This window comes from Trachurus trachurus (assembly GCF_905171665.1).
Source record: "Trachurus trachurus genome assembly, chromosome: 12".
NCBI classification, from domain to species: Eukaryota; Metazoa; Chordata; class Actinopteri; order Carangiformes; family Carangidae; genus Trachurus; species Trachurus trachurus.
The window spans coordinates 22,906,757-22,930,110 of record NC_139908.1 but is presented as its reverse complement, the minus strand read 5'-3'; the positions used below and the strand labels follow the sequence as shown (position 1 = coordinate 22,930,110).

The window sequence follows — 23,354 nt, the reverse complement described above, 5'->3', positions numbered from 1 at the left end:
AGGTGATCTTCCAAAACGATTCAATTGCATAATTTACAAGGTAGGTAGATAAAGTAAAAACCCACTAATTGTTCTTTATTTTTAATGTGTTCCCTGTAAATTCAGATTGATTTGAAAAGAGACGAACAGGCTATTAGGCTACAGCCTCAGGCCACCTCAGTGTCACTCAGCAGCATTTCAGAATAAAATGTTGATTCAGATTCATATTAAAAGGAAACTATCTGACCTTGTTGGTCTATCATCACATCAGATTGCCCTGGCCTTCTCTCTGAGCGACACACCGAGGTGGAGTAGCTACTATCAGTCTGAAGTGGAGTTGTGCAGTAATAACACAGAGTTTAATCAATCAGAATTTACAGGGAATGCCATTTAAGGCTTCTACATATTTGTAGGGCTTTTATTCTGATATGCTACTAGATGCTCTGATCTATTTTTTAGTGACAACGCAAAACAAAGTGGAGGCTGGCTTGACATTACTCGCAGGTGCAGGTTCTCACAGGATTTTGAAGAAGGCCTATCTTGTCAGAAAAAAAATCTCCGAAGGCAAAAAACCCCCCAAAAACTTCAAAAACAGGAGGGGAAAAAGCTGGGCTACTTCCCAAAACAGAAAACTGTTACCGAATTAGTTTCTAAAAAAAAAAAAAAAACAGAAAAAATATACCCCGAAAAATAAAAAAGGAAATAAATTACTCAGAAAAAACAAGTTTGTGAAGTGAATGCAATACGCTTCCGTAATCTTCAGTGTCTGAGCTGCCGACTAAACAGACACTAACTCAGACTGTGTTACATCCTCACGGTTAAGTGACGCATTTTCCATCATCGGTATAAATACTCAGCATCATTCTCTGGCAGCAGCCGAGGCTCACAGTTCAGACCCTCTCTGCATCCAACACACCACACCACCACACTATGCGCTCTGCAAAGAGCGACGGTGTCGCGCGCACCGGGCTGTCCAGCAAGTAACCGCAGCTCTCCAAAAAACACACCGAGCTCACCAACAATGGAGGTCACAAACAACACGACAACCTGGACACAGTTTGACAGCCTTTCCAACAAAACCCCCACACCTGAGGACGAAGAGGTGAAGCTGAGCTATCAGGTGGTCACATCCTTCCTGCTCGCCGCGCTCATCCTGTGCGCAATATTTGGAAACGCGTGCGTCGTCGCGGCCATCGCCTTGGAGCGCTCCCTCCAGAATGTGGGCAACTACCTGATCGGCTCTCTGGCTGTCACCGACCTGATGGTGTCGGTGCTCGTGCTGCCCATGGCGGCGCTTTACCAGGTGTTAAACCGGTGGACTCTCGGGCCGGTTCCGTGCGACATCTTCATCTCTCTGGACATGCTGTGCTGCACCTCGTCCATCCTGCACCTGTGCGCCATCGCTCTGGACAGATACTGGGCCATCACCGAGCCCATAGAGTACATGAAGAAGAGGACACCGAGGAGAGCCGCGGTCCTCATCAGCGTCACCTGGCTCGTCGGGTTCTCCATCTCGGTGCCACCCATGCTGATCATGCGCTCCCAGCCCAACAGCATGGAGGAGGACAAGGAGAACCTGTCGCAGTGCCAGATCAGGCAAGACCCCTGGTACACAATATACTCCACGTTTGGGGCTTTTTACATCCCACTGACGCTGATGCTGGTTCTGTACGGGCGGATATTCAAAGCTGCCAGGTTTCGGATCAGAAGGACGGTGCGTAAAACGGAGAAAAAGAAAGTGTCCGACTCGTGCTTGGCGCTGTCCCCGGCGCTCTTCCACAAAAAGACTCCGGCAGACGCGCAGGGGAAGAGCTGGAAGAGGAGCGTGGAGCCCCGGCCGCTGCCCAGCGTCAACGGCGCGGTGAAACACGCGGAGGACGGCGAGTCCCTGGAGATCATCGAGGTTCACAGCAACTCCAAAGGTAACCTGCCGCTGCCCAACACCCCGAGCTCCGTGCCGCTGTTCGAGAGCAGGCACGAGAAGGCGACCGAGGCGAAGCGGAAGATCGCGATGGCACGGGAGCGCAAAACGGTGAAGACTCTGGGCATCATCATGGGCACCTTCATCCTGTGCTGGCTGCCCTTCTTCATCGCCGCCCTGGTCAAGCCTTTCTGCCAGGAGTCGTGCAACATTCCCCGCTGGCTGGAGGATGTCATAAACTGGCTGGGATACTCCAACTCTTTACTCAACCCCATCATTTACGCGTACTTCAACAAAGACTTCCAGAGCGCTTTCAAGAAAATCATCAAGTGTCACTTCTGCAGACCGTGACGGGTTGAGTTTTATTTAGTGTGGATAAAACTCAAAGGATCATTGAGGTTTGAGTTGTTAAAGACATCCAGGTGAAGAGAGGAGCAGATTGTTCTGAACAAAGACTGATGGTTTAAAAAAAAAAAGAGCTCTTCTTGATAACTGTTGATAATCATCCTTAAATATTCCCAGAGATGTCTGTAGCCTATGCATAGATGAAGCTGTGATTGTTCCATTGAAGCTCCATGTTGCTCATCATGTTCTGTAATGTTCAATAAAGATATCATTTTTAATAACTGCTCTGAAGTCGTGATTCACAGTTTGTGTAGAGACCCAGGCTTTTTTTTTTTTTTAATTCAATATCCACAAACTAAATAATTTAAGAAGCAATTCTGAAAGAGGCAAATCTGCACCTCATGAGGTTTCTGGTGTTTAATGAATCAATTATTCATTTATGAAAAAAATTCTCAGATTTCATCTTCTCAGTTCTGTGAGCCTGCTGCTTCTCTCTGCTTTAAACATCAACAGGTGTCACCTTGAACTGTTGGAAATTATGATGGTTTTTATTTAGGCTATTTTTTATTCTGATATTTAAAAGAATGAACCATTAGTCAGTCATCTTGAAATATGTATTTAGTGCTTAAGGGTAGGTTGCAGTGAGTCACAGGTATTTTACTTCCATAGACATTCAACGACTTAATTGCATGTAAAGAAAATAAACTCTAAATATTCTCATTTAATGTCTGCACTGACACTGCTTTCATTTTTATTTTACAGTCAGTGCCTGAAGACGCTCGCTTAGATCTTTGCGCCATTGTTTAGTGTCTCAGAGTGAATGTACATCATTGCCACCCAGCACCTGCAAACTCTTCACGTGCATGGAAATTACGTCATTAAACATCTGTCCTCCACACTGCTGCAGTGCCCTCAAGCAAGGCACATAATGAGACACTTTCTCCCCCTGAGGAAACTGATCTGACATTGAGTAGCTTCCAAGACGTTTTCTTCCTGTGTTAATGTGAAATATAAAAATCTTATTGGCTAAATAAACTTGTCAACCACATGATCAGTCATTAGAGCGCTCTGACAGGGAGGGAAACATTATTTTAATCCACAGCTCAATATGTTTTAAATTTGTATCCCAAATCAACCAAACACATCAAACTTGTAGGGAGATGTGTCTGAAACTGCTCAGAGAACTGGGAATATTATTATTTCATGAAAATGTACAAAAATAAAAATGATGGAGAGTTATTTGAATATTTCTGATACATATTTCTGCTGAAACTGAACATGTACAGGACAGGATGTCGTCCTGTAAGGGATTGGGTTCATTTGAAAGAAAGAAAGGCAGTCAGTGGGTTGTTAGACTGAACATTTGTGAGTTAAACTTTGTAACAGTGAGATTTGACACAGAAAATGTGTCAGAGTGTCTTTAACAGCACGGTGTGTCTCCAAGCCGTGTCCCTGAGCTGCAGCTTCACTCTGATCCTCTGACAACATGTGGATTTACTCAAGTCTGGTGACACTGACATGGAGTGTGTCTCAGATGTGGTAGGCGGGTAGACAGAAGATGGACAGATGGACAGACTTGCAGAGAGGGAGCCAAAAAGGAAACACACACACATTCATCACCATACATGAGCAGCAGTGTAAAGGTTGCTGTTAAAGTGGTTTGGGTGCCTCTTACAGCGCCTCGCTGCCCTTTTCCTCCGTCACTCACAGCCTCATAACGTATAAGTCCATCTTAAAAAGCCTGTGAAGGGGGCACACAGATGGAGGTTGGAGAGGTGGTCGCCATAGCGACATATGGGGGATCCAAACTCCGGGGGCCGAGGGGCAATTACCTGATCAAAGGCCTGCTGCGACACAGGAATACAGAGGTGTGTATGAGGGGCCAACAGCTGTCAGCCATCTCAGACAATAAACAGGTGGTGTTTTTATTTTACTTTCCTTCATTTTTTTGTCATTTATTTACTTTTTATTATTCATTTCATTTCACAGGTTTTTCTTCTTACAGTTTTCTACATAGTCAACACGATTTCACTGATTCCTCTCTCAACAATAACACCAGAACATTTACATTCTAACATCAGTTTCAATGATTTCCCTCATTGTATTTCCCTTTTTTAAATCTTTTATTTCCCCTTCACCCAAAGGTTAAAGAGAAATATTGTCCACACTGTCTATTGTCACATAATGTTTTTTGTTTGTTCCATGTGTTCATCAAGCTACATAGTAGACTTACATAAATAAATAAAAATAAACCAAAGGAGTCAGTCAGGGTTCAGTTGCATAATAGGAAGTATACAGGACACATGCGAGAAGCATCTGTCTCTAGAACTACTGATTTTAATTCTTTTTATATCACTCTCACACTTTGCTATGGTTAGCCTACAGTTGTGTAATAAAGTACTAGTTTACCTTGAAATAACCACTGCCAGCTCACACCTCTAACCATATGTAAATCCACACATTGCAGACAAATCTGTAATCTAAACTTTATTTTGCAACGTGTCACCAACTTGTTGCAAGCTGTCAAACCAGAAAGAAGAAAAATAACAACACCAAAATCTGTATTGATACAATTCCTTCCACAACACAATTGTTATGCTGTCTGTTCTGTGGCAAGTGCCTGAAGTGTCACTACCTTCAAACAACAGCGTTTGTCAGTCATCTCTGCCATTGTGTTTTTGACAATAGACATTTCAAAAGATCTCTTCTACAACTTAAAGAAAAAAAGGCTTCAACTATCTGACTAAAGTGTTAAACCGAGAAGAGTCAAACTCCAAGCAGTCACTTGGAAATGTGCAGGACGAGGCCGAAGCAGTTGAAACGCTGCTTGAATGCGTCACTGTGGATACTTGTGTATTCTGAGGCTCTGTTGTGTGAGCGTCCTCAGAGCCTGCCACCAAGTGCACTTGGCTGTAAATCAGCCTGTGTATTGGAGGAGGTGAAGAGTGTGGATTAAATTTTGTCCATACGCTCTTGAACTGTTCAGTCATGATTCCCCTGCAGGAGCACCAACGGCACCGTGCTGTCAAAGGAATTACGTTACGCACGGTCACGGACCCAAAGACACAATAAACCCTGTATTTGTCTTTTTTTGGGATATTCTCTTTGAGCTGTTGTCAACAAGCTTCAAGGGAAACGGCAGAACCGGAGCTGTATCTGGTTCTCGTTTGGAAGGGGAAAACAGAAATTTGCTGTATGTTGTCATTAAAAGCAGCGGTTCTGATTCACGGTTTAAAAAAAATTGAATAGGCTACATTTGAATTCCTGTGTGATCACACAGTCTTTCAGATCATTCAGAGGCTCCAGTTTTTGTTTGTAGGGAAATGACTCAACAAATGAAATTAGCTGCAGTCTACGGTTCTTTCTTTTCCACACTGGAAAATTCAAAGCTTTTATATGTCAAAGCCCCTTCATATAGGGGCTTTGACATGTTCTTTATCTCAAAAGCTTAATTTGATTTAGTTTTCTATATTTCCATATAGCTTACTGTCAAATAAAATAAAGCAAAATGATTATCCTAGTCCAAGATACTGAACTTGTGCGTAATGTTTTATGAAACGTTTTGAACGTTGATGTTTAAAGAGGATGCAGGATTTTTACCTGAACTATGCCACATTTTTACCTTAATTCAACAGCTTTGGAGTAATTGTGATGGTTGAATAAATGACTTGTAACTTGTTGGAGGGTTCTCTGCCTTCCAATTAGCGTCTCTTGGCTGAAAACCAACCTTGTAAGATCAGAGCCTCTGGCCCGGTGTTCCAGCTCTCGTCTCAGCGGCACCGCAACACGCAAAGACTACACAAATATACACGTTGTAACATGATGAATAAAGCTATCCACTGCTCCATGGATTGCTTTCTCACGGGCTTCGTTAAAAACAAATGCACATGGCCGGGAGGAGGGTTAGCAAAACAACGAAAGCAACCGGACTTGCATTTCCCCTTTTAGCTAAAATCTCAGTCATAGAATTAACACTGCTAAATCTTTTTTTCCCTTTATTCTATATGTTTAAGATCTACAGGGAATCTTACTGACGTATTCTGTGTGAGTGTCTGTGGTGCTGAGACTTTTGCTGATGGGATCATAGACAACGTGACTTTCAGGTCACGTATGAGTGTCTCTCCTGGAGCTATGAGCAAACAAATGAAGCCTCCAGTGTGAGGTGGAAATGCTTCACAGGACTCCTCCAAATATAGTGAAGTCACGACTGATTACGAGCTACATCTTTATTAATTAACTTAGCCTGAAAAAACTTAGGCCAACGTTTCCCAGGCCGGTCCAGCATGTGAAGAGCTGAAGTCTCACAAAGACATTTCACTTTCTGGTGAACAACTGTTCAGTGATGTCCCCTCCTCCTCCTCCCCCTCCCCCTCCTCCTCCTCTGTCCACTTCTTTCTCAGATCTTAAGTAGTTTCTACACCTGATGGGAATCATGCTCCAGAACACGAGTGGACTGTTGATCTGTGCCTGGGTACGGTACAGTGTCCACGCTAATCAAAGAAAATGAACTTTGGGGTCAAGTGTACTTGGATCCAGGCCTGAAGCAAAAGGCCCCTTAAAGTCTGGATGTGTTCTGGCTCCCCGACCCTGACCCCTCCCACCTCCTGAACCGAGCAGGTGTCACCACTGTCAATGTTTGATTTCACACTCACACATCAAACACAGACTTTTTGTTTGTTGTGTTGCTTTTTGATACTTTCTGCAGGTGTTCATGTCTTTCTCAAGTGGATAACTGAACATATTCCTCATCGCGTCTGAATGCATCAGCTATTAGGCTACATTAACTGTAGCCTAACTTAGAGAAATACATACGAAAAGACAAATGCAAACTTGGTAAAGTTGTATCAGCTTTCTAAATATTATTTATTTTTGTTACGTTACGTTACGTTACATTACGTTACGTTATGCTACGTGACGTTGCATTTTGTATTTCTTGAATGAAAAATCCATCTGTAAAGGACTTTAAATCATATTTTTTTTTGTGAGAAAGATGATGTCATAAAATGTATTAATCCAGTCTAATGATCTAAAAACATTTTGCACCTAGAGAAACATCCGCATCCAAATTTTACATTTTTAAGGTTCTGCATTAAAATACAATCAAAAATTTCACCTAATGTTATTTGCATAAACTTGACCATTTGGACTGTTTGTACAGTGTGTTTCCTTCTCCCAAAACAGTCAAACTCACTATGCTATAGCAATGTATACATGGGAAGCTTTTCTTTTCTTTTTCTTTACCTTTTTTTCATGAAGATGAAACATCTTCAGTGTTCATGGATTTGTTCTCCCTTCAATAATTCACCATGCTGAGTGAGTTTTCTTTTTTTTCTTCCACCGAGTCATAAAGTCTTAATTCAAATCTTAGAGGCAGACTGAGTGATCTGAAGTGACTTTATAAACAGAATAATTAAACAAAATCACCTGCATGTCACTTTGCTGAGTGTAATGAATATTTCAGCCTCCAAGGGGTGCTAGCAGGGCTTTAAAGTGTTGGCCTTGTTCAAATTTCATTTATTAATAAAGTTATTCTAGTTATTATTCTGTTAATCTAATGTATTGTGCTTGTGTAGAGGTATGCATACAAAGGACTAATGTTAAAAATTCATTCATTCAGAGAGGTCATTTTCAACATAGTAAATGAAGTGTCTCCAGGCTCCATGTTGTATTCTTGCTTCTTAAATCCTGTCTGTCGTTATTTCTGCACATGACTTGAAATCTATTGGAAATGTCTGATGTTATTGTTCAGCACTGACTGAATATTTTAACTTCATGATACCACAATTATCTGAGAGATTTCCCCTTTTTTTTCAAGTGATGACTTGGATTTTCCTTGGTGCAAATCTGTTGGATCATGATTGTTTCTCAAAAATCCTACATCTTTATACAAACCCACTGTTGTTGGCTGACTTGGAATATGCCTCTCCAAAGCTTTCTTGAAAAACGAATCACAGATGAACATGCCACTAACACTGTTGGATATAGCAGTGAAAGTGCCTTTACAGAGCATTTATGTCAGAGAGTACAGTGTTTGAATACCAGAGCACCGTTAACAAAGGAATGAATCCAGCAGTGCTACAGATGACAGAGATGGGGTTGCATTTCAAAGATGCTGCAGGGTGCACCAGTTGTATCCTGAAACATGTCACACATGCACAAACACACACACGCTTTCTCTGTTTGCCTTTTTCTTTGCTGTGTCACACCATGGATTTATTCATAGACGTCTTCTGAATATGTTCAGACTACTGTTGTGTTTCATATACTGTATCTCTAAATATCTGGGGTCAATAAGAATGGTAATTTTATTTCTAAATTCTTTATACATTTAGTATGCATACATACACATACATCACATACACAGCACCAGCCAGAATATCACAAATAACTACAGACAAGAAGGATAAGGAGTCAACAGGGAGTCGGGCCCCTACAGAGACCTGATGTTAACAGCATACAGTCTGTCTGGGATCACATGGAGACACAACTAAAATCCACAGAAGACCTTTGGCGAGTTCTCAAAGACCATCTGACCTTGAAAGTGTGTAAAAGTGTGGAATTGGTCATTTTTAAACGCACAGGGAGCTCACAGCAAATACTTTTCATTAGGTCTTCCCTGTTTAAAGCAGAAGTAAGCGATCCGGTCGTTTTGGCTAACTTTCTGTCAGCTGATGGAGTTAGCAGTCCCCGCCCTCGTCCCTACGTCACCACATTCACGCGCATCCCTTGGCTGCACACACAGAGAGGACCGCCCCTTTATGCTGTTCTCTCTCCTCATTGGATAAAGGTTGTAGGATACAAGGAATACAAGGAAAGTGTTCTCCTCTGCTTACAGCAGAGCAGAGTGACTGACAGACCCGTGTTTCAGACCAAACACTCTATATAAGTGATTGCTGTCGGAAGATATAGCTATTTAAGACTTATATTAACACAAACATTCCACTTACTTCTGATTTTGTGTCGTATTCATTTGATTAAACTGATTTCTTCATAAGTGCCGACAACTTTTTAACATAATTATAAACTTTGGAAGACTGACTTGTATGACTACATGAGAAGAATGGACCTTGAAGGACAATGAAACATGTAAGAAGTCCTTTAATTCTTTCTTCTTTTTTTTCCATCTTTGGACATATTTTTCAGAGTGGCCTTAGCAACTCAGTATAAGTAGTTCAATATCAAAAACTTGTGAACAGATAGTCCAGTTAGCAAATTAGGCTACCAGTTATCAACTTTTAAGCCTGTTTGTCACATCCAGTTTACAATGGCCAAACAATTTCTGCAACTACAGCCACAACACACCCACTCTGCTTGGTTTACACTTTGATATACTGATGAATATGTTTTAATAAAAGCTTGTTAAGTTGCTGCACACAGTGAAGTCCTGGAAAAAAACAGTGTTAGAACAGTTGATGACATCATAAGTGTGTTCTTGAATTCACAGAGAATGTTCAAATATTCAACTTCTGCTGAATCACCATCAATACATCCACTTTTATAATCTGAAACAACTGGGTGAGGTAAGTACCTATATTCAATGTCAAAGCTGTCTTATAATGTGTGAATGTGTAGATCCTTACTTAAAGAACATCTTTTTTTACGGTAGCCATATGTTGTGAAGAGGCAACTTTATTGAAACAACATATTTTAAATATATATGTTTATAACTTGACTTTAAATTACTTTGTACATTAATATTAATATTAATGTATACACCAAACTAACCTGTTCCTCTCCTCTTCTACCTGTCTGTGAAATAGAGTTGTTCAGTGATGGGAAATTCAAGTTCATCTTCACTTCCTGAGAACTCTCACCATATCCACATCTCCAGCAACTACAAGGTCCTGCAGTATCTGGGAGAAGGTGGATTTGGAATAGTGGTCAAATGTTTAAAAAAGGACACTGGAGAGATGGTGGCCATGAAGGTCCCTGTCCCTGACCAGGACCTCCGCAGGGAGGTGAACCATACTGTTGATTTTGAGTTATTATGTAGAAATTTCCAAAATGAGGTAGAATGACATACCCTGCTAACCAATGTCATAATTTAATTGACTATATATAAGTTGCATAATCAAACTTAAATATGTTGCAAATAGCAAGAAAGTGTGTTTCTATAATGAACTGGCAGCACGGACTGTGGAAGCCCACTGTGGTCTGTGTGTCATGTCTAGCTCTAGCTGAATCAGCAGGTTGTGTCTCCTCAGGCATTAATGCTGAGATTCCTCATGGACCACAACCTGGACAAGTTTAACATCATCAAGTATGATTGCAAGGTCACAGTGAGCGGTCAGACAGGACTGGTGTTTGAATTACTGGACATCACGCTGCAGGATTACCTGCTGACTTTGGATGACTTCATAACTATGGGGGAAATCAAGTCTGTTATTCAGCAGGTGGGCTGATATCAGCTGGGAAGCAAGACAACTTAAATTTAAAATAGCAACATATACAGACTGAAGAACCTTTTGTAACTTTTACTTCTGTTTTTATGTTATCATCCTTATTATTGCAGTTTTTATCTCTTGCAGATATCAACAGCTTTCGAAGCCCTGGAAAGAGTCGGTGTGATCCACGCTGATATAAAAATAGACAACATCCTGTTGGTGGATCGCCTCAGAAAGCCCATCAGAGTCAAACTGATTGACTTTGGCTTGGCTATTTTCCAATTTCAAGCCAAGCAAGGCAGCACACACCAAACACCAGAGTATAGGTAAGGTAAATAGTGATCAATAATGAAACCAAGAAATCTTAAAATTGGTGCTGCATAGTTTGCTATCTCCATTCAGAGCACCAGAAATCCTGCTGGGCCTACCGTTTTCAGGAGCCATAGATATCTGGTCACTGGGCTGCGTGATGGCTGTCATGATGTTTGGTGTTATGCTCTTCCCAGCAAGAGTCGAGTATGAGGCAGTAAGTCAGTTTATATAGAAAGACTCTGTTTGCTCATCTTTTCTTGAAGAGCTTCTACATCAGTGAACTCAGTGATTGGTCAGACTCAGCTGGGTCTTATTCCCTTTTTAAAAGATTGGTGATCAGGAGGATTCCACTATAATACACAAACAGACACTAACATCTGGACAGATTTTAGATTCAGTGATTGGGAACTTGTATGTTGTGAGCCAAATCTGGGAATAATATTTGGCCTGATTATATTTGTGTGTTTTTTTTCTTCTTCAATACTGAATATGAAAGGAGAAGTGCTGTTTTTTACAAATACGGTCGTTTATCATTATTCCTTCGGACAATATTTAGATCTATTCGAGAGACGCATATCCATATATCCTATTCCCCTTTGAGTCTGGATTTGCCTGTCATCTTCATCCGAGGTCTGTAGGTTGACCTACTAACCTCTGAACTGGATGATGTCATCTCTGAGTGCCGCGCGTAGCCACAGCACGGCCATGGATGTATCGATCCATGAGCACGGCTCATTCATTCTGTCTCTTTGTATCATTTTTTATACCCCTGGCTAAACAGTGTTGTCCTGTATATAACTGTTAATAAAGCAATTAAAAAAAAAAAGGCTTATTCACTCTGCAACGGTTGGCTTTTTCTTTTTTTTCTTGCGACGGTCAGCTTGTTTACCTGGAATTCGAGTTTTGTGCAACATGGCTGAATATCTGTCAGATTTTCAGGTTGTGGACGACATCTTTGAATATGTTGGATGTCCTTACCGTTTTGAGCCAGAGTAGCCTATACGGATGAGGAGCTCTTTGAAAGGAGGATACAGAGGCAGAGAGAGAAACAGCTGGCTAGAGAACAACAAATCACTGCATGTCCACGAATAGATGGTAACTGGTGGTGTTCTTGTGGAACAGCACTAGCGAATCGTAACAAAATATTGGTGAAATGAGCGAGTTTCACGGCAAATTATGCGTTATTTAGTGGCTGCATTTTGGTGCCCCGATCACTCCCATTATATGGATATACACGGTTCTCGAATGGAAATAAGGTCCAGGTTGTAAAAGACGGCACTTCTCCTTTAAATGAGAGACACATAGTCATGCATCAGGCCATGGCAAAAAGCACAGTCACATCTGCTTCAGCAACTTATCCTTCAAAATAAAGAGAATTTTGAAACGTTTTTCTGTTATGCTTTATTCCCAAGCTATTGTCAGCTTTTATCCTGAAAAGTTTTTACAGTAAGTTCTAAAAGTTCAGTTTCTTCCTTGACATACCCTTGAAATAGCAAAAAAAAAAAAACACCAATTCACCACAATACCACTGATATTACACATTTGACCCCATTTATGGGTCATGGGGAGTGATGTTGCATATAGAAAATTGAAAAAAAGCCTGTTGTGTGGTGAGTCTGAAAAAAAAGTTGGCTACTGTGTGTGGAGTTGAACAGAAGTGATCTTGCCAGAACTCATCTTCCAGTTGTTAGAGCAACACATCTAAATCTCCTGCCAAACTGTCAGTGGTTGAATGACAGTCTGGTGTCACATTAGTGTCACATTTGAAATCTTTTTTGTTATCTCTAAGGAGATCAGATTTTAATTTTAGTTTCTTAATTGTTGGCAGTATAACACTTGCTGGAGTTAGCAGCTGTGATAATGATCTTGACCAGATCAAAGCTTTATGATGATTGTGATTGTGGTGCTGTGCTGCTTTGTCTTCAGCTCCAATACATGATCAGCCTCATTGGTCCACCACCGGACCATCTCATCAAGAATGGGCGGAAATCCCGTTTGTTCTATAAAAAAAATGGCTCTGGCCAGTGGATACTCAAGGTACAATTCACCCTTTTGAACTTCATCAATCACTACTTCACTTTTAGTAAATACAGTTTGTGAAATGTAATTTAAATACTCCCTTCTTTAAGACATCTGATGAGTTTTACCATTCATCCCATCCCAGAAGGGACAGCAGGACCTACAAGTTCTGCTCATTTGATGAAGCCAAAGCGGTAGGTGGTTGGGTAGAGTGACGTCCAGTCATTATCTTTTCATGATTATGAGATTAGACACTGTGTAATGTTGCTTTTCAATTGTCTCAAAACCAGCTGAGGCTGAGCGACATGGAAGACAATGAAGAGTGGAGTGAGAGTATTGAGCTGTTGAAGGAGATGCTCAGTTGGGATAACAAAGAGAGGATTACTGCTTCTGGTATTCTCAACCACCCATTCATTACCAGGGGTAACCTCAACACGAGCCCCCATCTGAGCTCCTCGTGAGTGTGTGTTTATGTCTGGTTTTATTAACGAGAAAATATATATATATTTTTTACCTTTTTAAAGAAAAATGTTTGGGCATACCCACCCATCTCTAGGTTCTAGGTTGTACATAGCCAAGTGGTCATGCAATTCTCTTGAAGAGGCTGATAGGACTGTGTTGTGTTGTGTTGAGTTGACTGTGTTTTCAGACCTGTAGGTCGTTTGCTTTGTTCCAATTCAGCGGCTAAACCAATACAATTGTTGCATTTTTCTTTTGGGTTGTTTTTGTTCACATGGTAACAGTCCAAAGTGGTCCAAAGTTGTAAAAAAAAAAAAAAAAAAAGAAAATGCCATGCACAAACCAACTGTTCTCTCATCGGTCAGAAATCTTACCTGCAGGAGAAGGAAGTTAGCTGAAAAAAACATGGAATAGAGGTCTTAATGGGCCTGAAAATTTAAATCCGACCAGGTACGAACTGTGGTTGAAGCCCGGATCCAACCTGAATACGAACGAACCTCTTCTAAGCGATCTCAGCCCGCTTGTTTTATTACGCATCCAAACGCGATTGCTGTGTTCACATATGACCAAATGAACTGATCTGAGGGGCAAAACGCTTCCTGTTTCGGAACAACTAACAAAGGTGTGAACACACCCGTAGATAGCATTAGCATTAGTGTTAGCATTGGCAGAATTAACATTAGCCTCAGTGTTAACGTTGTCAATGACACAACTGTCAATGTTAACCTAGCTTAACAGTATACTGTGTCTGTCTGTTTTCATTTAAGTGAAGCAGGTGCCACTGTGGTTCAGCCTGCACCCTGTATGAACAGATTCGACCTGGAGGAGACCGTTAATGAAGAAAGAAACTGCGGTTACAGGGTATTAAAATTCTCTGATCCTGACATTTGTGCCATGACCAAGGCATTGCGCTCTATAGGATTAAAATATGCTAACTCAGTCTGCATGTTTATGGTTAGTGCCAACAGTGCTGCTGGTGGTGGCGCTGCTGCGGCGCCCCGCGCTCTTCCACCACCTCTTGTGAGAAGTTCATCTTCGCTTTTGTTCATTCAGAATTATTGAGACGACCCACGTTCTTGTCGTATTGTGCACACGGCTGATGTGTTCCATGTCCTTTTGAATCTCAGATGACAGCGAGGAGCAGGAGGACGAGGAGAGGAGGAACAATGTTGCTTCTTTTTCTGGATGACAGTGGTGTTCCTCCACAAAGTCTAGAAAGGTCTACACAACACAACACCTGTGAACTTGTGCTCAGGTGCTCTGCTATTAAAGCTATGCCAGACATTACTGCTGTTTGAGGCCAGACTGGTGACTGACCGTGTGGCTTTGTGGCCTCAAGTAATCCTGGACTGGGTTGTACCAGTTTCTTTGTTTGTCACTCATCATTTGTTTCTAAATTGGGTTGCACCATTCCTGCTTAAGAAAGGTCATAATTACAAAATATTTTGTCTGAGCTTTTGTATTTGAAACAAGTGGATTCACTGACATGGAAAAATCCATCAATTCAGTACTTAAACAGAAACATGAAAATAACTTTAAAATGTACATTAAAATTGCATTAACCTCCAATATAGGCAGATATGTCAGAAAGGTTACTGTATGTTTTGCTTCGAGCACAGTTAAAGCAGATATCAGCTTCACGGCAGTTTCGGCTAATGCTGCGTTCAAGGCAGGCTTTTGAAACCGTAAGTTACAGCTTCAAGTCACAACTACGACTTGGTAGCGTTCCAGGTAACCCGTAGCTTGTGTTTTTACCATCCTGTTGTCTGTGAAAGTTCCCTATAACGGCCACTCGTAACTTCCGACCCGTGAACTCGTACCAGATCGAACTGGTATGACTTCACAGGAAGGAAAAACACAAAGTACGAGTTTCTTTGAACGCACCATGAGTTAGCAGCCCCCGCCCTTGTCAGGCATCAATTGGTCCTCGTGCTACGTCACCACATTCACGCGCATCCCTTGGCTGCACACACAGCCCTTCATGCCGTTCTCTCTCCTCATTGGATAACACTTGTATCCCACAAGGAAAATTTTCTCCTCGGGTTACAGCAGAGCAGAGTGACGGAGAGACTCGTGTTTAGGCTGAAATACTTCATGTAAGTGATTGCTGACGGAAAATAGGACTATTTAGGACTTATATTAACAAAAACATTCCACTGATATCTGCTTTAAAGGAACCTTCATATAAGTAAACTGGAGATACTTGGCCTCCATCCTGCAGCTAAGGCGTTATGTCCTTACAGAGAATAACCTGACATTTTCTTTTCATCTTTTTTTCTTTAATTTTTAATCTTTTGTAAAACTCCAAATCAAAATGGCAAATGCACAATTTAGTCCCTCAATTTTCCATGTAAACGAGGTGTTTTAGTATTGTACAGAGGTGACAATACCAAGGACATTGCAAAGAGTGGTCATTTTCTTTCACTTTGACAGCAGAGATTAGAATACGAGAAGAGGTGCTGATGCAATTACTGAGAATCTGCACTTTGAGTGAAGGGCTTCTGGGACAAACAGTAATTTAGACGGTCAACACGCGATCAGGTGCTGATTGATCAGATTTATGATCCAGCAGGTGGTCAACTATCTATCAAGTCTGTTCCACATGATCTCTCTTTACTGTATCCTCATCTCAGCAACAAGGACACTGTAAGAACACCTGAATCCAGACGTGGCTAACATTTGCACATTTAGCTTTACGCAAGATGTACGCAGTGATATAACCACCTACAGGTGGAGACTGCAACGGCTTCTGCAGGGTTTGCACTTGTGCTACTTGCTGACAATGAGTGATACAAACACAAAGACATACTGTTTTGATTTAAAGCAACACTATAAAGTTTCTCAGCCCTAAAACAATGTTTCTAAACTCATTTAAGTGATAGAGAAACAGTTAATTGAATGAATCGTACCACTGCTGCAGCCTGAGCGGGGATGCGCAGAATCTGGAGCTTAGCAGAACTGCAGTGTACCAGGACCGCGGGGGCGCTGTGTTCCTAGCCGAACGGGAAAGTTTACAGTGCAGTTGCAGACGGCGCAACCCCACTTTAGGCCCCCACATAGTCGGGCGGAACGTACGCAATGAGTCCATTCAGCAAAAGAGTTAATTTTTCAGACGTTGCTTGTGTTTGGTGCCTCTTGTGGTGGACATTCAGCTGCCTGCGTATTGTGAATGAGTGATTTTGTCAGAGTTACACAGCAGCTCTATGAGGACCTTTACATAAAAAAGATAATAGGCAGCATGTTTGCATGAATTAGTTGCTCTTAGAAGAACGGAAACAAACTGACTCTGGTTGATAGATCAAAGATAAAACATTTTACTAATACTGTCTTTCTGTATGAAAAAAATATGTGAATGATTTTCCATATGAATTTTCAATTACAGTTCAAAATGGATAATACACTTTTGAAATAAAAACCTATAACTAATATGAATAAAATCCAGCACATAAATATATTCATCCTAGCCCTAACCCTAACCTCTCACTTCATTTAATCTCTCCTTCAGTATAGAGTTACAGAACTCTTTCCTGCTCATCTTACCAATTAAGAGATAACTCTCAGTACATGCATAGATTAAATTAGAAAGCTTTTAGTATGGGGACAGTTGCCTCACCACAGCAGACTCAGGCACAGAGAAAACTAAAGAGACATGTCACACAGGGTTTCAGTTTTCAACTTCAGAAAGCAGAACAGAAGGCATCAAACTGCCATCATTTAACTCATGGCTTCCCAAATGTATTAAGTCCTATTCAACAAAATGAAATTTGTTAGTACCCAGATGGACATTGAAGTATATGTGGAGGAGACAGTTCAGTTTGTTAACGCTACAACTTTAGACAATGATTAGATGATTAGTCATGCTCACGTGTAAATGCCAGTTTAGCTGTTAACCACACTAAATATTTAAAAGCTGCACCTGCACCTTTGTTTGTTTGTTGACTGTATTAAGAGACAAAATAATATTTACAGATTCTTGCCTGAAATGTATAGCCTTTGGATCGAAGAAATCCTCACAATGATAATTTAAGACTGCAAGTGAACAAAATGCAAGGTAAGACTGGGAGCCAGAGGAAACACAAGAGAATGGTGTGAAACAGGGAGGGACCCTGACATGGAAACCCCGCTCAGGAAATGCCTCCGTCTGAAGAAACAATGAACTCAGCTACTAAACTAACTCACTGTAAAAATGGCAGTCTATATTTTGTGGTATGGAAAAGGATTACAAAGAGGTTAGACCTGATGATTTTACAAATAGTTCATTACAAATGACAGAGTTCACATAACTCATCCTTTTCATTACTATAAAACAAACATTCTGACTTTACTCGAGTGGCACTGTAAAAGTCCATTATACATTTAAATAATATAAATAATAACATGTCTTTTATCATTTAGTTTTTGACACATTTGACCAAATACACATTTCACAAAATGACAAACTATTTCTTTAAAATGATGAGCTATACTGACATTTGATTGAACTCTTTATACCAAAGGTGATAAAACTTTGTAAGTATCTTAAACTTCCTAACATGCAGTGTGTTGCATGTAGAGCTTTGCCTTTTTTATTTGAAGACAGTTACATGGAGGTGGAGATGTAATGTGTGTGTTTGAGATACAGATGCTACAGTTGTCTTTGTTTGAACAGTATAAAAGCTGTTCTGCAAGTTTATATTTGGCAAAGAGTTAGTTTAAAGTTTAGTTACACAAATGAAGTAGTTCCTGATTATAATTGAATGTGAAGTTAAAAATGAACAGGTTTTGCTGCTCACACCTTTTCCTTTTCAATAGAGCAATTTCCTACCTATCAATCCCTTCCTCGCCATCATGGCCACATAAATGTGTGCTGCAACAAAATCACAGAGCCAAGAACACCTGATGTGAGTTCTCTTTACCACTTAAAAATGTCCCAAAAAGAGCCATTCAGAACACATCACTTAACAAATGCACTTCCCCTCTCTGTACTGTTTGTTCTTATCTAGAAAATGAAGAAAGGGGTTTGGGATAATGGAGCAACTTCAAAATGTCAAATGGACAGGAAATAAATGAAAAAGTATTCAAATAGATCTGACGTTTTAGGCCAGTCGACAGCTTCCATCTTTTTCTCAAATTGATGGCTTAAAATTTTGAGTTTTATCTTTACTTTTTCAATATATGTATGAATTTAGAAGAAAAACTGACAGATGACAGATTTAGTTTCTATTTACACGTTTACATTTTAATGACGCTGCTAAGGCTCTGAATGAACAATGAGTACTTATCACTGTGTGAATGTCTTTGTTCAAGTCAAACGTTCTTATCTCTCCCATCTTCAAAACAGTTTTCAATATAGTTGAGAGTTTGTGAAAAAAACAAAAACAACAATCCTTGGGCCTCGTCCGTCAATCCAAATCAACTCCAACTCTCCAGTGAAACAAAAAAGGCACTGATCACTAACTGTACTTTTCCTGCACAGGTCTAGTACAAAAGAATCATGGGTAAATAAATCAATCCAGTGTCTGCAAAAAGCTCCAAACTTCTCTTTTTGAAATTTTGAACATCCCTGAAAGAACTGAAACTTCAAATGTGTCCGTGTCCTGCAGGTATAACCTACATATACATGTAGTGCCCCTTTAAAGAATGGACACCTCCTCATCTGCGGTTTGTTGTAGCACAGTCCAGCAGGAGAACAGTATGGTGGTTATATCCAGTCATGTTCTACAGTAGGTCAGAGGTCAGAGAGATGAGTGTTCAAACAAGATAACCTTTGAGTGAGTGGAGAGGCTGGAGAGTCTGGAGCTCCTGAAGGCTCCGATCCGAGAGTAGACATCTGCGTCTGAGCAGGCTCCCCACGACAGGTGAGGGCTGGGTGGGGTGGTTTGGATCACGGGCAGTGGGAGGGGCAGGGCCAGCACAGGAGGTGTAGCGGGCGGTGGCAGGACCGGAGGTGGAGGGAGAGGCAGCGGAGGTGGGCTGGATACCGGCGGGGGAGGCAGTGGGGCAATGGCAACAGGTGTGACCGCGGTCACGGTCTGGACGGGCAGAGAAGCTTCAGGGACGGTCCCGTTCTTGGTTGGCAGGTCCTGACACGGTGCAGTGTGTTTGAGTGTGTAGGTGCCTGTGTGGTAGAAGCTATAGTACTCCAGAGCGTGTCTCGCCCCGGCCAGCCTCAGCCTGCAGGAACACAACACAAAATAAACGTGTGCCCTTCTTTTTCTCAAATTTACAAAGTCAAAGAACAAATAATTCAACATAGTTAAAGTAATTTTGTTACATTAATCTTGTGTTGTGCATCATACTGTAAGGAGCTCAATTCGGGGTCATCCCTATGTTCCCCGCTTTTCCCCAAAAGGACGCGGGGAACATGCAATTTTTGTACCCATACCTAGAAGTTGAGTTGTGACTTTGAGTGAGAAGTGGAATTTCCCCATTGGTTGGATTTAGGCAATGAAGAAAGGAGTTGGTTAATTTTAGTAAAAAGACCAGGTAGAGGCTTGACAGGCCAGATAGATGGAGAAAGTCCAGATAGACAGAGAGAGTCCATCGACCGGCAATAGTGGGGAACATAGGACCCTTTTTCAAAAAAAGTATATATTGCAACTGCAAAAGTATTGCGACCAGGGAACATAGGATCTTTTTTGGGACCCGGGGAACAGGTACACTCCCGCTCAATTCAAGTCAGGGTTAGCCATGTTAGCCTATGTCAGCACACAGATCAGAGGGCTCCAGACTGACCCTAAAGGGGGGCATTATGCCCCTAAAATATGAGGCAGTGCAAGTCAATTTTTCATCTTCTTGCGCATGTGCAACCAGTAAATTTGCTGGGTCTTTTTAACACTGGTTCAACATGGAAGGGGTGACTCAAAGAATATGGTATCTGTCATTAGCATACAGGTGGCAGGTCAATGTGTGTGAGGATCACAGTGAAAAGGAAATGTGAATATTTGCTTTGCAAGTCGATTTACTGTGCGCCCCCAAATGTTCTGCTTTTAATTTTTAGTCAGGGGCCACTGTGCTCTTAGTAAAAAAAAAAAGTTAGTCTGGAGCCCTGCAAGAGGCAGATGCAGAGCAGTTGATCCCATTATATGTTGGTGCAGTGAATTCATAAACATCTTCACTATAAATCTGTTTTGAAGCAGTGACACAGTAACTACTGACAGGTATAAAGCTAACACCAAACATGCTACAGTAGCCAGCTAGGAACATGCTGGTGCTCTTCAGACAACGTTCTTCTTGTCTTCTGCCCTCAGCTCCCTTGTGGTCATTTTCATTGGAATTATACATTAATTCATTTCATAAAGATTAATACAAAACGTTTAGCTAACATTTGCAAACAAACATTAAACTCCTGCCTCAGAGCTGTCATTTAACAGTTCCTCTTCCAAAGAAGCAGCTCATATTACACCAGAGGAGATGACCTAAAGGCGGATGGCTCAACAGCTAATGAGCTACGGCTGACTTCCTCTGTTGTGGACTGTCTGGATCTCATGGGACTGCTTCCAGACAGACATGTAGGGTAAAACTTTATGGATCTTGGTCTAGCAGTTCACAACCATTTCTCTGTGATTAAATTGCCATAATCCCATAGTTTTAGGAGTAGGTTCGTTACCTTTAATTGACCTGCACATTCACCACGCTATGAAATAATAACAGAACGTTACCAAGCAGAGTTGTTTTTGAGGTAAATTCATGCAAAACTGCTGATGCGCGTTTCCGTCGGGGCCGGTTTTTCGGCAAGCAGTCTATTACTCGAAAACAACTCCGTCTCGTAACGTTCTGTTATTATCTCATAGTGTGGTGAATGTGCAGGTCACAACTTGTCCACCAGAGTGTTTTGGAGTTGCTCGGTTGTGTATTTGATGAGTTTGATGACGGAAACCAAGAAATCCCATTAGCCTCCGTAGCGTACTGTATAGCTCTGAGCAGCTCGCAGCTCTGCTCTGCCGTTCTAAAAATAGCTTCCATCAACAATTAAAGGTAACGGACCTACTCACTACAGGGATTATGGCAATGGGCCAATTTGGCAAAATGTTGAACTATCCCTTTAATCTCTGTATGCACCTTGCACCTCGACTGGAAGTCACTACACACTACGTAAAGTATTCCACTGTGATATGTACACACCTGTGTCTCAGCTGTAAGAGTTTATACAGCAGCACTAAGATCACAACTCCTGCCAGAGTCAACAGCAGCACGGCCACTCTTATGTCAAAGCTCCAGCATGATTTCCCAGCAGGTCCAGGGGAACTGCAGGTCCTGGGTGGCTGTGGTGTCTGAGGCTGGAGGGGCCCCTCCATGACCCGCTGAGGATTGATAAGGGCCTGGATCAGGACTGGTTGGATGGTGTCCACTAGGATTGGGTGTAAGCTTGGCTGTGAAGGGATCTGAAGAGGGGTGCTAGCAGTGACGTGATGGCCAATCTGCATCGCTGCCAAGTTTGGTCCAATGGTAGAGGAGTGTTGCTTGATGTAATTATTTCCCCATGTTGGACAGATCCTGAGAAGCGTGATGTGGAGTCTTCAATGAGGCGGCTTCAAATGGCTTTAAGTGTCTGATGTTCTGCAACATAAACCACATTTTTCGAAATAAAGGCCTGTGTGTTAACTTCCATCATTTATTCTCTGTCTTTTAAATCTAGCAGAATGTCTGTTAATCTTTTTTAACATCTCACCTTGCTTCAGGGTTTACTACATGGTTGCAAGTGAAATGTGCTTAACATTTCAGACCACACCGATTTTATGTTAATATCTAAATTTTCACATCCACTGTGCATTGAATTGCATATATAATCTATTATATATTCTTATAGTATATTCTTGATTATAGTTTTCAGACAGTTTCTTTAAACAACTCGATCACAGTGTTAGAGTGAGATCACTGCATCACCTTGAACATTACACAAAATGTACTCGGTATGTGGACAAGGAAAAGGCATTCTTACAGAAGACTTAACTGTCTGGATATTTTAACAAAACAAATGTTGAACTTACGTCATTTAACTTTGAACGTGTTGTTGTGGGTAGTAAATCCAAAAGCATGAAATAAAATAAAAATGAAATAAAAATCAAGAGCTCATGCTAAGAACTGTGTAGCTTCCCAGGACCAGGCACTGAATCCTGAGCACACACCAAATGGGAGGAAGCCAGTGAAAACAGCAGGAAACAGAGCATTTCCCTGACACACAATACACAGACATGATTGGAGAGCACTTCCTATCGCCATGGTTACAGGAAACTGGTCAAGGACGTCTTTTTTTTTTAGGATTTCAGTTTGAGTCAGTGTGGGTCGGAACAAATCACTCACATGAGCACAAACAAACTAAGGTCTACAGCTGGTTATGAATATTTTTGCACAGTTTCACATTGAAAGCAGCAGCAAAGCAGCACGTTGGTCTGCGGCTGCTGTGGGGTTTGGATCTAAAGATGCAGAGAGACGCTGGCTGCTGTGAAAGGTGGGCTACTATCTGATTGAGCCGGTATTCAGGAGATGGATGAATGACACGCGGTCACAGAAAGTGGCCCGCTTCCACGCAAGTTCTCATTTATCTGTCTAATAAGTTTTTGATGCCGAGGCCGAGCTGAAAGGGAGAAACTCTTAGCCCGCACTCAATATCCCTGCCTGGCAACCTCACAATCCTCTGATATTGAAGAACAGCGTAATATTAAAAGATCTGTTATCTGAGACCCAATTGTAGTTGAGAGGAGGTGATCAGCTCAGACATCTTCTCAGCACAGGATTCAGGAGCAGCACCGTTTCTAAGAAAAAGACGATCATAGAAATAAGCATCTTCATTGTGATGTTGTCAATTAGTTTACTCACTCTTAATGTTGTTTTATGTTCGATTAATTGGGATTAACTCAAATTTTGAAAAGCAACTGGTTACAGTATGATAAATCCTCGTCCTATAGTCTATTCCCCATATTCTGTTGTTACCTGTTTACCTGGATAGACATCAT

General features: G+C 41.4%; 2 protein-coding genes across 2 annotated transcripts; one reads left to right on the top strand and one right to left on the bottom strand.

Moving 5' to 3' along the window:
• Window positions 1-1,000: 1,000 nt before the first annotated feature.
• htr1ab (5-hydroxytryptamine (serotonin) receptor 1A b) lies at window positions 1,001-2,251 on the top strand (the record flags this gene model as incomplete). Its single annotated transcript, XM_083983146.1, has 1 exon — window positions 1,001-2,251. One exon carries the CDS (start codon window positions 1,001-1,003, stop codon window positions 2,249-2,251), a length of 1,251 nt encoding a protein of 416 aa, XP_083839272.1.
• Window positions 2,252-19,101: 16,850 nt separating this feature from the next.
• LOC310994697 (uncharacterized protein) lies at window positions 19,102-22,510 on the bottom strand. Its single transcript, XM_083983481.1, has 3 exons — window positions 22,389-22,510; window positions 21,523-21,957; window positions 19,102-19,572 (listed from the first exon to the last, which is right to left on the bottom strand). Exons 2-3 carry the CDS (start codon window positions 21,822-21,824, stop codon window positions 19,134-19,136), a joined length of 741 nt encoding a protein of 246 aa, XP_083839607.1. The 5' UTR covers window positions 21,825-21,957; window positions 22,389-22,510; the 3' UTR covers window positions 19,102-19,133.
• Between the last annotated feature and the right edge of the window lie 844 nt (window positions 22,511-23,354).